General features: G+C 37.5%; 1 protein-coding gene and 1 non-coding gene across 2 annotated transcripts; one reads left to right on the forward strand and one right to left on the reverse strand.

Annotated features, from left to right (window-relative positions):
* The first annotated feature begins 5,347 nt into the window (after positions 1 to 5,347).
* LOC141724493 (pectinesterase/pectinesterase inhibitor PPE8B-like) lies at positions 5,348 to 8,289 on the forward strand. The gene is made up of 3 exons (XM_074526654.1): positions 5,348 to 5,920; positions 6,272 to 6,883; positions 7,417 to 8,289. Exons 1-3 carry the CDS (start codon positions 5,596 to 5,598, stop codon positions 8,109 to 8,111), a joined length of 1,632 nt encoding a protein of 543 aa, XP_074382755.1. The 5' UTR covers positions 5,348 to 5,595; the 3' UTR covers positions 8,112 to 8,289.
* A 5,118-nt stretch (positions 8,290 to 13,407) lies between these two features.
* Positions 13,408 to 13,514, reverse strand: LOC141662767 (small nucleolar RNA R71). The gene has a single exon (XR_012550860.1). It is a non-coding gene; the product is annotated as a small nucleolar RNA R71 (small nucleolar RNA).
* Between the last annotated feature and the right edge of the window lie 841 nt (positions 13,515 to 14,355).

Consider the following 14,355-nt stretch of genomic DNA (forward strand, 5'->3'; position numbering starts at 1 on the left):
TAATAAATAATGTTATAACAGGACAATGTTAAAACATATGCATAGTACTAGTAAAAATCACTAATATAAGCACTTAAGAAGATTTTGCTAACAAGTTTTGAATAGAAATTCCACTGAAACTTTGTAATCAAGACACATATATACATACTTAATGGAAAACTAATGTGCAGCAGGTAATACAAGTCAGGTACCTTCTTTATGTTATTGATTTCCTTGTACCTGGTATACTTTAGATGATATACTAATATGATTAGTGCAGTTGGGAAAAACATCCATATTCTTATTAAATTAATAATGTATCCCACACTCTGTAATTCATAATTTCATGAATCTTATAGTAAGCATAAGCTGAAGATAAACACGTACTCTGTATATGATACAATACTATTCTATACTACAACAATATTCATGAAAATAACACAATAATAAAAACTTTAAAATGATCTTGATGATTTTATAATACTCATAATATATAAACCCATTTCAATTTAAATAAGATAAAAATAAGAAGAAAACCTGAGACCAATGATCATCAGAAGTGGGTAAAGATTGGCGATTGATAGTTGAAGAACCAAAGAATTCCATCGTATTTCATTTGATGTGAGTGAAAACCCTGTTTATTATATTTGGCAAGAAAGTGAAGTTCAACAGTTCAGTGGTGAGATATAAAGTCGGAGGGAAAAAAACAGAGGTTGAAAAAAAGAGAAGGAAAAGTAGTGTGAAAAAAGAGGGAAATAAATATTTAATTTATAAAAATAAAATAAGGCACAGTTGTACATTCCTAAAAAATAAGACATGAAAAGTGGACCTTAACTTTTTAGGGAATCACTAGCATGCTGTTGGAGCAACCTTTTTAACATATTTTCTTAATTTTTAGCTTAGGATCCTAAATAAGTAACCTGTTGGAGTTGCTCTTAGTGACCGAAGGATGTTTTAGGATTCACATCCAAAAAATATGGGCCGAAGTATCTTCTCTTTCGCCCGACCATTGAACCAGTTGAAAAAAGGGCACGGGGCTAGCTGTAATATCTGAGACATAGCGTGTAATTATTTTTATCAATAAATAATTATTATGTGATTTATGGTGAATTATCTGATGATTGGTGTGGATATGTGGATGTTTATATGTGGTAAAGTATAAGTATGTTAATTTTATTATGTCCAGAATAAAATATAGATAATTACGATATTTTTCTGGTAATTTTTGGACTGTTATATGATTTTATATTGATTTATGAATTCATTAATTATTTTCTGAATAATTACCAAACTATTTTATAAAGCCGAGAATCGTTCAACTTCAACCGTTTTTCCGTTTTTACAACCCGAAACTCTTCGAAAACTCCTTCCTAACCTTATCTGATTATTACAGACATTTTCCGTGTTTTGACTTTTTCAATTCGGAATACGGTTTGATCCGTGCGCGTCCCGACGCAAAATTTTCGATACGATAATTATTTCGATAACATTATTTTCGTATAAATTGTTTTATAAGAAGCACGGTCTTGATAATTATCCAAAAGTTTTAATAGTTATCCAAAAGTTTTGATAATTATCCAAAACAGGTTGATAGTTATCCAAAATATTATCCAATTGGATCGCTTTTGCAGTTACTTAGCGGCTAAGTAACTTATTTTTCGATCCAATACGATCGAACACGTATTAATATTCCATAAATATAAATAGCCAATACAGTATTGTATTTTGTACAGATAATCATTTGCAAACAGTAAAACTATATAATTTTCAGAGAAAAACCTTAAAAATCGCGTTCTTCATAATCAAACGAGGATTCGAAGGTGTTATCGAACTCCGATTTGGGCGTGCAAGTAGGAGAATCGAAGCTCTCGAAAAGCTCTTTCATAATCAATCATCCATTTCAGTGCATAAATTAAGGTTATTTTCTTATTTAATTAATTTAATTCAAATGATTAAAAGAGGAATTTTTGATGTTGATGTTGTTTGTGTGATTTGATACTTAAATCTTGTAGATCTTTTCTTCCTGATCATTTTGGTTTATTATATAATAAATTTGGAGTTCAATAAAATATAGAAAATTGAGTTTTATTCTCGGATTATTAAAATTAGGGTTTATGTGTTTGAATGTTTTTTTTGGGTAAGTGAGGTCTAAGCCTCTTATATTAAAAAAAGAGAGAGAATATACACAGAAATCTCAGAAGTTAACTCTTGAAACAAACCTTCAAGAGAAAACTAAAGAGAAAAAAAAAGAAAATCAAGAAAATAAAAACCAAGTACACAACCAAGCTAAATCCCAACCAAATCACCAATATGTGGCAAGAAGACCAAAAAACCCAATTAAAGCCAAAGGAAATCCCAGAGAAAACAAGAAGGGCTAACAATAAAATTACAAGTATTAAGTACCTTCCTGTTAACAAAAACAGGACCATAGCCAATACAATCCAAGAGCAAAGACATCCCTCAGCACAAGCAGCAAACAAGCAACAACAAAGAAGCTTTCCCATAAAATGACCAGCACTCGGAAAATAAGATCCCTCGCATCAAGAAGACCATCAAAACAAGCCAATGACAAAGAATTCTGCCCAAGCTTTCAAAAAACCACCACAAAACTTGCCAAGCAAAAAGGAAATCACAAGGCAGCCAAATCAAATTCAACCCCTGCTTCTCAAAATCGCAGACCAACTCCCCCAAAGATGAAAACACCTGGATTACACATACCAAAAAATAAAAGCCAAAAAAAATTCCTCCTCCTTCCATACAAGAAACTCCCTCGAACCAGCCACAAACCCATCCAGCAACTACCTCTCAATTTCGCAGCAACTCGAGATGACTGGTACAAACAGAAAACAGCACCCACAGGGTCTCCAGCCTTATGCACACCTGCCAAAAAATCAACCCCTAACTCGGGGTTAGTGCGTGACTGATCAGCAGCCTAACCTGGGTTTTTTTAAAATTGAAAGTGAATATCCAATTCTAATCATTGCTTATCAAGAAACTTGATTCCTATGAATCATTTCAACTGATAATTGTTTAACCTCTATTATGACTTGCTGAGCTAGTTAGCTCACTCTGGCAAATCTGTTTATGTTATTCCACAGTTGAAAAATGATGTTGTTGGTAACGAGGATTCTCAGTCCAGCGTGCAAGTTAGGATTCCAGGTTAAGTTGGATCGAGTTAGAAGGAGTTTTATATTGTAGATGAGTTATGTAAGATCGTAAGAATGACATCATTATCAGTAGTAAGTTGAACTAGTTAAGATTTGGTACGATGTAATATAAGTAAGGTTGTGGCTTTTTTTCATACTTTAACCTTTTGCGATCCGTGGTTGTGTAAGGAGTGGTCAATGCATATAATATTCTATATACAGGTTTACATATTGTGTGTGTATTGTGAACCCCAAACTTCTGACCCGGGTTTGGAGGGCGCCACACTAGCAGTCGAAGGCTCAAAAATTAAGGCTCATTAGAGCGAAGGCCCATTACGTCAATAGTCCAAACAAGATTAAAAGGTCGGTCGTTTGGAGGATCTAGAAAAATAGAAACGCCTCCTTTTAAATCTCCAACGTTTGTCCATATTTGTAGCATAACGAATGAGTATTAACAGCACATGTTTGATGAGTATAAATAAGATCTTGAGGTGAGAAATAAACAATTCTCTACACATTCATACACTCTACATTCTTGTATTCACAAATCTTCATATATCCAAATTACCAATTCTGAGAGCAGAGGTGAATCTGGAGGAAAATCTCTAGCATCCTCTTTTTTTTCAGGTGAAGGTCAAATGACGTTCTAAATAGACCTGAAGGGTGTTCCTTCATGCGCAAAAATTTGGACGTAATATTTGATGTTGTAATATAAAATAATATTAGTGTACAAGTTAAAATATTGTAATATATAATACAAGAGGTCTATATTTTCATACTCACTATATTTACCGGTAAAGGGCAAATGTTTGTAAATCACTTAAACCGTAGATTCTAGTTCTATCCTTGAATAGAGTAATATAAATATATTTTTAATTTATAATATAGCATGAGCATGATAATGTACTGTAATATAAAATATAATATTTCAATACAAGTTATTATATTACACTATATAGTACAGAAAAATACGAGTGATTTAAGGTGTAAAATTTTGTGGCTGTTTGGCTAGACAGAATGACAGATAAGGCACCTTAAATGAGGAAAATAGCATTTGCATTTTAGTTGAACATTGCGGCAACAATTCAAAATGATCACATTAACAACTTATATCCAGTTAAACCAAAAGTTGGGGGACTGTTACATTTACTTCCCACGTTTTCATTTTGCCTAATATTAAAAGAGAAAGATCAAACAATTCTCAGGTTCTTATGGAACTCAAATTATTCAAAGCAATTATTTTTTTTAAAAAATATATTCATTCAAATTTTAACTTACAAAAATTTTCTAAAAAATTTAGATTTTCTAAGACAATCTCGATTAAATTTCTAAAAATTATTTGACCAATATTTTTAAAATCTGATTATTTTTTGAAAATTACATATTTTATCATAAATAAGGCTAATATATTTGATATTATTAAAATATTAAAATATATCTGATTTTTGTTCCAGTGTACCGATTAATCAATAATGAGCACCTCAACCGATTCTTTCCAATTTTCAATTTATACTTAAAAAAATATAATTTATCAAACACACCACTAACTTATAAATCTTCTCTTTTTTATTTTATTTTGTTAATTCATTTAAAATTTTAAATGATGGTAAGTTATCTTTTCTTTTAATTTTATTTCAAAACTCATTCCAATCATATAATTAGTCTGCTTGTTTTTAGATTTTAGATTTTTATTTTATATTCATGTATTAAAATTATTAATTTATGTGATTTGTAATTTACATTTTATTTTTTCTTTGAAAAAAATTTATAACTTTTAAGTTACGATTACCAAACACATTATCAACTTATAAAATAATTTATAACTGACATTATCCAAACACCTAAATAACCTTATAAATTACAATCTTCATATCACTTATATATGTCACTTTTCAACCTAAAATTTACATTTTTTAAAAAATCTGAAACTGAACTTTAATTGGGTTACGTAGAATTCCATTTATCAATCAAAAGTTCAAACTAAATCAAACAAAATCAGCTTACATTTAGCAGGTTTGACATTTGAGTTATAGATCTTGTTATTAAATAAAAAGTACTAGAAAGCAGTGGAATGAGATGATCGGAAAAACGAGTACGGGAAAACTTAAAACTACTACATCCAGAATTTTGTGTTATAAAAATATATCATGATTTGGAGTTTTAAAAACCACATTTATATAATTTGATTATTGTTTTCATCCGAAACAAAACCCATAAAAGAGAACCGCCCCTAATTAGTGAAGTACAAATGTGGTAGTAAATGGTAGTCCGGAAAACAAGTGACACCCCAGCGCTCAAAAGAGGATGCATTGTATAAAAGTGTGTGTGCATTGCATTTGCATGCACTTCCGCTCTTTGTATTTAACCATCCACTTATATCTCCGTTTCCCTTCACAACACAACACTACTCAAATCTAACCATTTATCCAATTCCTTCCATTTTCCATTTCTTGATTCATTGTTCATTGCTATGGCTTTGGGCTTCTCAGCCAAGAAGAATGTGATTGTACTACTAACAGTAACATCTCTGTTTTTCATTTGCTGTCCACTTGATTGTTACGGTGATGATTTCTTTTATCAGCCAGACTGTTTAAACGTTCCGACAGCAGAGTTTTTAAGTTCTGTGAAGACCACTATTGATGTTGTCCAACAAGTCACTTCTCTTGTTGCTGCCTTGAGCCGCGGTTCTCTTGATTTTAGGCAGTCTCATGCCATTTCTGATTGTCTTGATCTGCTTGACCTTTCCACCGACGAACTAGTCTCCACTCTTTTGCTTACTCAGAATCCACACAACAGTAAGTTACTCAAACTGACTTGTTATTTTAAATTTATTGTTTCACCAAATTTATATAAAATTCAGCTGAATTCCTAAATTGTCACCCCAGTTCTCGGTCGTCTTTCCTCTCATGTTTTCTGTTTTTTTTTTAATTAATGGCTTGACTGCAATGTCACAGCTTTTTCTTGTTCTTCGCAATTTAGATTTATATAACGCCGAAACAACTTTATACTACTCTATGTAATAGTGCTATTAAACTACTAATGAATCTTGAATTTGGCATGCACGTTAATGCATAAACAAACTCTAATCTGTTACTAATCCGCTTAATTAATACAGTAATAATTTTCTTGTAAATATTGGCCGACAGGTAAAGACAACAGCACGGGCAATCTGAGAGCGGATTTGAAAACATGGTTAAGCGCAGCACTCGGCAATCAAGACACTTGTGCTGAAGGCTTTGATGGCACTAAAGGCTCTGTCAAAAAACTAGTTGCATCTAGTCTTGAACAAATCACCTCCTTAATCCGTGTCATTCTTTCCAATGTACAACCGCCGCATTTTAATAATAAAAATGTAAGTAAAAGTGGTGGTGGGCGGGACCACCGGAGTCATCGCGGTGGTGGCAGGCCAGGGTGGATGCACAAGAGGAAGTTGATCGGGGGGGATAAGTTTCCGAAATGGCTAAAGTCTAGTGACCGAAAAAAGTTGTTGCAAGTTAATGGGGTGGTAGCTGATTTGGTTGTGGATGCAAATGGAAATGGGAATTTTACTACATTGAGTGATGCTATCAAAGCGGTGCCAGATTATTCGACCAACAGAACTGTTATTTATGTGAAGAAGGGAGTGTATAATGAGTATGTGGAAATTAGTAAGAAGAAATGGTATGTTATGTTGGTTGGAGATGGGATGGATGTTACAGTTATTTCTGGTAATCACAGCTTCATTGGAGGTTGGACCACTTATCGATCTACAACATTCGGTAATTCATTCCTAACTCCTACTATATTGACACGTTTGCAAATACGAATATTATCAAATTGAAAACCCGTAATAATGTATGTGATCGGGAAAAAAGTGGATGTGAGTTTCTTGTAATAAAATTTCAGACAATGATAGGTCCGGGAATAGTTGTAAATGCTGTCGGTGAAAAAGATTAGTTACTGTTGTAGATTATAATCAATGTGCTTAGCCTGTTTAGGAGACAGCAGTGACGCCACATAGCGATCTTTATATATTCTGTGCAAGATATCTAACTTATGCATCACTCTATGTCTCTATCCCTCCAAATTTATGATAAGATTCGGCTAAAAACTTTGCATTCGTTTGTTACATTTAGTAGTGGACCAAACCATGTGCATAATTACCAACCATGGCATATGGCTCATAAATGAACATTTTTTAATCTTCCCATAACATTATGCCTGTTGGACCTGATCTGATCCGATCAGCACCGACAACATTTAGTTAGGTGTTTGTATGCATCACTGATGTACTGTGATGCATGATCTGCAGGAGTAAAAGGCCGGGGGTTCATAGCCAGGGACATGACATTTGAGAACACTGCAGGACCTGAAAACCACCAGGCAGTTGCATTTCGATCAGACTCTGATTTATCGGTTCTTTATAGATGTGCAATGAGGGGTTACCAGGACACATTATATGCTCACTCACAGCGCCACTTCTACCGTGAATGCCACATTACGGGTACAGTAGATTTCATTTTTGGCGATGCAGCTGCAGTATTTCAAAACTGCCAGATTCTGGCACGGAAGGGATTGCCAAATCAAAAGAACACAATTACAGCTCAAGGCCGTAAAGAGGCAGCAGAAACTACAGGATTCTCGATTCAGTTCTCAAACATATCCGTGGAGCCAAATGTAGTAGCTGGAAATTCGACATTAACTTATTTAGGAAGGCCATGGAAATTGTATTCAAGAACAGTAATCATGCAGTCATATATTAGTAATGCTATAAGGCCAGAAGGGTGGTTGGAATGGAACACAACGTTCGCACTGGATACGCTTTATTACGGGGAGTACATGAATTATGGTCCAGGGGCTGGCTTAGGCAGCAGGGTGAAGTGGCCAGGGTATCGTATACTAAATACTACGGCCGAGGCCAATGCTTTCACCGTGGCTCAGTTTCTTCTGGGTAATTCTTGGTTACCGTCTACTGCCGTAAAGTACACTGCTGGATTGGTAGTCTGACCACTTGGAATTTTTCTTTTCACTGCTCTGTTTTCTCCACTGTACACTTCTCGTTTTTTTCCTTGTTGTTTTATAATTATATATACAAGGTCTTGGGAGGTAATTGTGCTCATACTTGCGTTTTGTGATAAAATTTCTTTTTCTTCTTTGAAATATTAATTCGCACTTGGAATGTGTATGACATCTTATTTCAGCTGTCCATTTGACAGTGAAATTTGTACACTGTATCTAATTAACAATCTAATATGCGATTAAAATTTTAAAATCCCTTGTAAGTTCAAACTTGTTAAACAACTAGACATTGTATCTGGTTTTCAAATCATTTTTATAGGGAATAAATAAATCTTGATTATGTGGTTAATGTTGCATTAATTACACATGACTTGGGTCACGGAGCCCAATAAAAAGATGTATGACATTCAGACCAAAAATGTTAACACATTGATCACACCTGATGAATCAGATTAGGCCTGATGGAACAAAGAAGGCCCAAAACCCTGAATATTAATTAATTTCGTAATTAATTAATAAGGGAGAAAAACAGCTGATAAGATGAATCCTAGTGGAGAAATAAATCCTTGTAGATGACCTCCAAGGGACTTAGTAGGATAAGAAATCAACTTCCTACCTCTTAGGACTCCAAAGTCTATTCTAATTCTGAGACTTGCCCACCAAGTCTCCTAACCCAAGTCCAGTTTAAGGACTTCCAACATCTATATAAGGGGCCTCACCCCACAAATCAGAACTACGTTTTTTGACTTGATCCTTGGCACACAGTAAGGTACGTAGGCATCTTGTTAAGGCAGATCGAGTCACGAGACACAAGAGCAGTCAAATCGAGCGTCGAATCTCACGTTCCTTAGTAATAGATACATCAATTATTATACCTTAATTTTTGATCCATAACATTTGGCGCCGTCTGTGGGAAAACACAACAACAACCATGGTGAGAACACGGAGAACAAGCAGCGTCCTTGAAGGAGGAACACCCGCGGGGACAACCCAAACGATTTCGTCAACCGTGGAAGTACCTCCGCATTCGACCTATGCCGCCACCCAAGGAAGAACCCAGGTAGGGGAAACTGAACCTCAACCTCAAGGGACGATTCCCCCGGCTCCTCAAGGTACGAATCCCCAACTTCAACAACTACATACACCTATGAATTCTCGACCCATTGGGTACGAGTATTCAACTGTTGTGACTACTAACCCCCCTTATGGGATGCCCCTTTACCCCGATGTTGGAGGAAGTGGACATGCTGGACGGAGTGAAGTACGAGTGCGATCGCCCCCTACATACGAGGTTTGGCTCCTATCCCTGAGGATCAGGAATTTTCTGGTCCTTATACTGAAAGAGACTTCGAATCTTCGGATGATGAAGTGGCCCCAAGAAGGAGACGTGCTGGCAAAGAGCCGACGGCTGATGGTGGCCAACGTCCTAGGAGCACCCAAGGGACGAATCCCCAAGAAGTGCAGAAAAGGATCAGGGCTTACGAGGCTGAGATTCAAAGGCTGAAGCGTGACTTGGAGGTGCACCAGACCACCAGACTCCCACTACCTCCTAGGGGGAGAAATCCTCCTCCTATCATAGACCTGGATGGTCCAATACAGAGAAGGGCTGATCCAAGCAATCTTCTTCCCCTTGGAGATCCTGATGATCCTACTCCGCCATTCACTGAAGAGATAATTAATGCCCATATCTCAAGGAAGTTCAAGATGCCCACTATCAAAGCTTATGATGGCAGGGGAGATCCCGCTAATCATGTCAGGATATTCTCTAATGCACTGTTTATGCAGCCCATGAATGACGCTATTAAGTGCCGGGCCTTTCCTCAAACCCTACCGGGTATGGCTCAAAGATGGTATAGTCGTTTGCCCCCGAACTCTATCAGGTCCTTTAGAGAATTAAGTCAGGCTTGTATTAAGCAGTTCATCAGCGGGAGAGTGCATGAGAAAAGTTCAGCATCTCTCATGAGCATTGTACAGGGAGCGAAGGAATCCTTGAGAGAATACCTGAATCATTTCACAAAAGAGGCTTTAAAAGTCTCGGACCTTGATGACAAGGTAGCCATGATAGCACTGCAACAGGGAACTAGTGATGAATTCTTCAAGATGTCCTTGGCCAAATGCCCCCCTAAAAGCATGTTGCAGCTCCAAGATAGGGCCGGGAAGTACATCAAGGTGAAAGAGAGCATAAGGAAGACCGTAGTGAGTAATGAGCCCGCTGGAGGCAAGAAGCGGAAAACTGACCTGGAATATATCGCTAAGGACAAGTATCCTAAAACTGAGCAAAACCCTGATTTAACCCCCAAGAAGGGAGGACCTGGACAAAAATTCACTGAATACGCTAAGCTGAATGCTCCTAGAAGCCAGATCTTGATGGAAATCGAGAAAGATCGAGATATTCGTTGGCCTAAACCCTTGAAGGCTGATCCTGCCAAGCTAGATAAGAGCAAGTATTGCAGATTTCACAAAGATGTTGGTCATGACACCGATTTGTGTATACAACTGAAATATGAAATTTAGTTCCTCATTCAAAAAGGAAGATTGAACATATACACTGGAGAAGGAGGGGATATGAATAACAATGGAAGAAAGAACTTTGAAGATCGTAGGAGGGACCAAGACGATCAGGGGGGAATCCCCAGCCTAGAGGACCGGTTATAAATGCAATTTTTGGAGGGCCACGACCTCGAGGGCCTGTGATAAATACGATTTTTGGAGGACCAACTGCTGCTGGATTATCCAGGAACACCAGGAAAGCATATACTAGAGAGGTTATGCATATTGTTGGAGAAGCCCCGAAGAGGGCCAGGACAGGAGTAACAATGGCTTTTGATGATTCCGACCTAGAGGGTGTGAAATTTCCTCATGACAACCCGCTGGTCATAACACCGATAATAGAAAACAGCCCGGTGAAGAGGGTCCTCGTAGATAATGGTGCTTCAGTGGATATCTTGCTCCGTGATACCTTTTTAATGATGGGTTATAATGATTCTCAATTAACCCCGACCGATATGCCGATATATGGATTTGCTGGAGTGCAGTGCCCCGTGGAAGGGATAATCAAGTTGCCAACAACCATAGGTCAGGAACCAAGGCAAGCAACATAGATATTGGACTTTGTTGTGGTGAAGGCTAGTTCGACTTACAACGCTATAATGGGAAGAACAGGGATACATGCTGATAAGTGGCATTTTATACCACTTAGAATGTCTTAAAATAGCTTAAATTGGTAGCTTGAAATCAAGTATTTTGTGTATTTGATGCGTTTTTCTAGTGTTTGTGCATTTCAGGGTATTAGTTGCATTTCTGAGGAGGAATCATCAAGAATAAGCCTTGGCATGTGTTCAGCATTGCGAGAGGAAAGAAAGGGGCAGATTGCAGCGAAAAAATGGAGCAAATTCAGGAATTTTCCAGTAGGGTCCTGAGCGCCCGCTCAGCTATGCTGAGCGGCCGCGCAGGAAGCTGAGCGCCCGCTCAGCTATGCTGAGCGGCCGCGCAGGGTTGGAAAAAATAATAATTTATTTTAGACTTCTACTTCTGTTTGGCTTCCAACTTCTATGTAATCTGAGTTTTATGGGACTATTATATAAGTAGATTTAGAGACATTTTCACGAGGTGGGATCGTGGTATTAAGCAAGGAGAAAAGGAGACAAGGTAGAAGACCGTGTTAGCACACCGCAACGAAGAGGAAGCATATTTTCTTGTGATTCTTTATTTCGTTGTAACGTTAGATGCTAGTTTTCTTTGCTTTGAACCTATTACTCTTGTGACGTAGTCTGGTTTAATATAATTAGTTTAGTTATTATTCTCTTGTGTTTGTTTATCATGTTTTCATGTGAACCCATGATGATGAGAAGTGCTATCATGGGCTAATCGTGATCATGGGGTCGTAACGGATTTACTATGGAATTCTTTAGTTAGTTGTTTAATACCTTAGTGTGTGATGATTGTATGATATCTAGTATTGGTTGTGCGTATTCGTCTTATGTGCGTCGCGAACATATAAGATAGGGTGTTAATCTCTTGTGAAGCGACAGTGGATCTCGAGATTAAGAACTTGCCATGCTAGCATAGGTTCATGTATGATGTGCATGATTAGTGGGTAACTCTAACCGTTTTATTTGCCCTGTGTAATCAAAAGGAATAACTTGTGCTAAAATCGTTACATTGTCAATTTCTGTAGACATATAGGAACTCAATATAATTGATGCCTATTCAACTTCTATCTTAATTGTGGATGCTTGGTAGAATGGTATTAGTACAATAAAAGTTGGCTTTTATCATTTTCGTGTTATTCGATTAATATCATCATTGTTGCATGCTAAGGGTAATAACAATAACCATTGAAGGAAGTAGTAATGAAGTTGTGATCTCATGAGTATTTTAATATTGTTAATTCGAAGTGTTAATTAAGTGATTAATTAAGTAGTTAATTGTAGTTAATATTTAGTCAACAATTCTAAGTGTTAGTGTCTTAACATTGAGAAGTAATCATACATTGGTGAGTGAGTTTAATTGAACAGTAATTAGTCTGAGTCTCTGTGTGAATGAATTAGAAAGTATTCTATATTACTTGCGAACGCGTATACTTGCGTGAATATTAGCGCGTGTTTTCGCCCTAACAAGTTTTTGACGCCACTGCTGGGGACTCGGCGTATTTGTTTAGTTTATGTACTTACCATCATTGGTCGTTAGGACTCAGTGATTAAGACGTAATTGTTACTTATTGTTCCTGGTTGTGTTTCAGGTACTTTAGCGAGCGTTTATGCAAACTCGTTCTCGTACTCGCAAGAGGACTTTAGATACAGCTGAGGAGACAGACGAAGTTCTTGATATTCCGGAGAAGATAGATTTTGAAGATTCGGATTCAGAAAGTGAGCAGAAAGAACCAGTAATCATGGGTGATCGTATTGTTCAGGCCGATCCAGCACTTATGGACTTTTCTCGGCCTAAAATTGATGACATTCAGTCAAGCATTCTTCATCCGGCTATTCAAGCTAACACCTTTAAAATCAAGCCGGGCACTATTCAGATGGTGCAGAATTCTGTTTCTTTTGGAGGTGCTGCGACTGAAGACCCCAACATGCACATAAGGAATTTTGTCGAGATCTGCAGTACTTTCAAGTATATTGGCGTGACTGATGAGGCTATCAAGCTGAGGCTTTTCCCATTCTCACTGAGGGACAAAGCTAAGGACTGGTTACATTCTGAACCAGCTGGGTCCATCACTACTTGGCAAGATCTTGCGCAAAAGTTTCTGGTGAAGTTTTATCCGATGGCAAAGACTGCTGCTATGAAGAGTGCTCTTACTCAGTTTGCGCAGCAACCTACAGAATCTATGTGCGAAGCTTGGGAACGATACAAGGAAATGTTGAGAAAGTGTCCACATCATGGAATGCCCGATTGGAAGGTGATCACTGGTTTCCATAATGGTTTGGGGGCCCAATCTCGGCCCATGCTCGATGCAGCAGCTGGAGGCGCCTTGTGGGCCAAAAGCTATACTGAGGCTTATAATCTTATCGAGACTATGGCTGCAAATGAGCACCAAAACCCAACTCAGAGGATGATGCCTGGGAAGGTAGCAGGTATTCTGGAAATCGATGCAGCCACCGCTATTGCAGCGCAGCTCCAAGCGCTGTCGATGAAGGTTGATTCTCTAGCTACATATGGAGTTAATCAAATAGCTATGGTCTGTGAGCTTTGTGGAGGTTCTCATGCTACGGATCAGTGTTCTCTTGTCAACGAATCTGTTCAGTATGTGAACAATTATCAGCGACAACAGCAGCCTGTGCCAGCTACTTATCATCCTAACAACAGAAATCATCCAAATTTCAGCTGGGGTAATAATCAGAATGCTATTCAGCCACCATATCAGCAAGGTGTGAGTAAACAGTTTAATCCACCTGGATTCCAGCAACCGCAGCAGTATGCTCAAAGGCAATCATATCCTCAATAGGGAAGTGCAGCTGCACCTACTAGTGCTAATTTTGAGGAACTTAAGCTGTTATGCAAGAGTCAGGCAGTTTCTATCAAGACCTTGGAAAATCAAATCGGTCAAATAGCCAATGCAGTGCTCAATCGTAACCTGGAACACTTCCCAGTGACACGGAAGTACCAGGAAGGAAGGAAGCTAAAGAGCAAGTCAAGGTTATTACCTTAAGGTCTGGGAAAGTTGCTGATGCTGAAAAGGCAAAAGAAGGAGAAGCTGAAGTTAGAGATGAAGAAGCTAAGCAAAAGG

Source organism: Apium graveolens, chromosome 5 (genome assembly GCF_009905375.1).
Source record: "Apium graveolens cultivar Ventura chromosome 5, ASM990537v1, whole genome shotgun sequence".
Taxonomy (NCBI): Eukaryota; Viridiplantae; Streptophyta; class Magnoliopsida; order Apiales; family Apiaceae; genus Apium; species Apium graveolens.

Bases quoted from the DNA above. Each gene is read 5' to 3' on its own strand.
- LOC141724493 (XM_074526654.1), top strand. From the start codon at position 5,596: ATGGCTTTGGGCTTCTCAGCCAAGAAGAATGTGATTGTACTACTAACA. The intron at 5,921-6,271 runs GTAAGTTACTCA...ATTGGCCGACAG, and splicing joins TACTCAGAATCCACACAACA to GTAAAGACAACAGCACGGGC. The intron at 6,884-7,416 runs GTAATTCATTCC...CATGATCTGCAG, and splicing joins TTATCGATCTACAACATTCG to GAGTAAAAGGCCGGGGGTTC.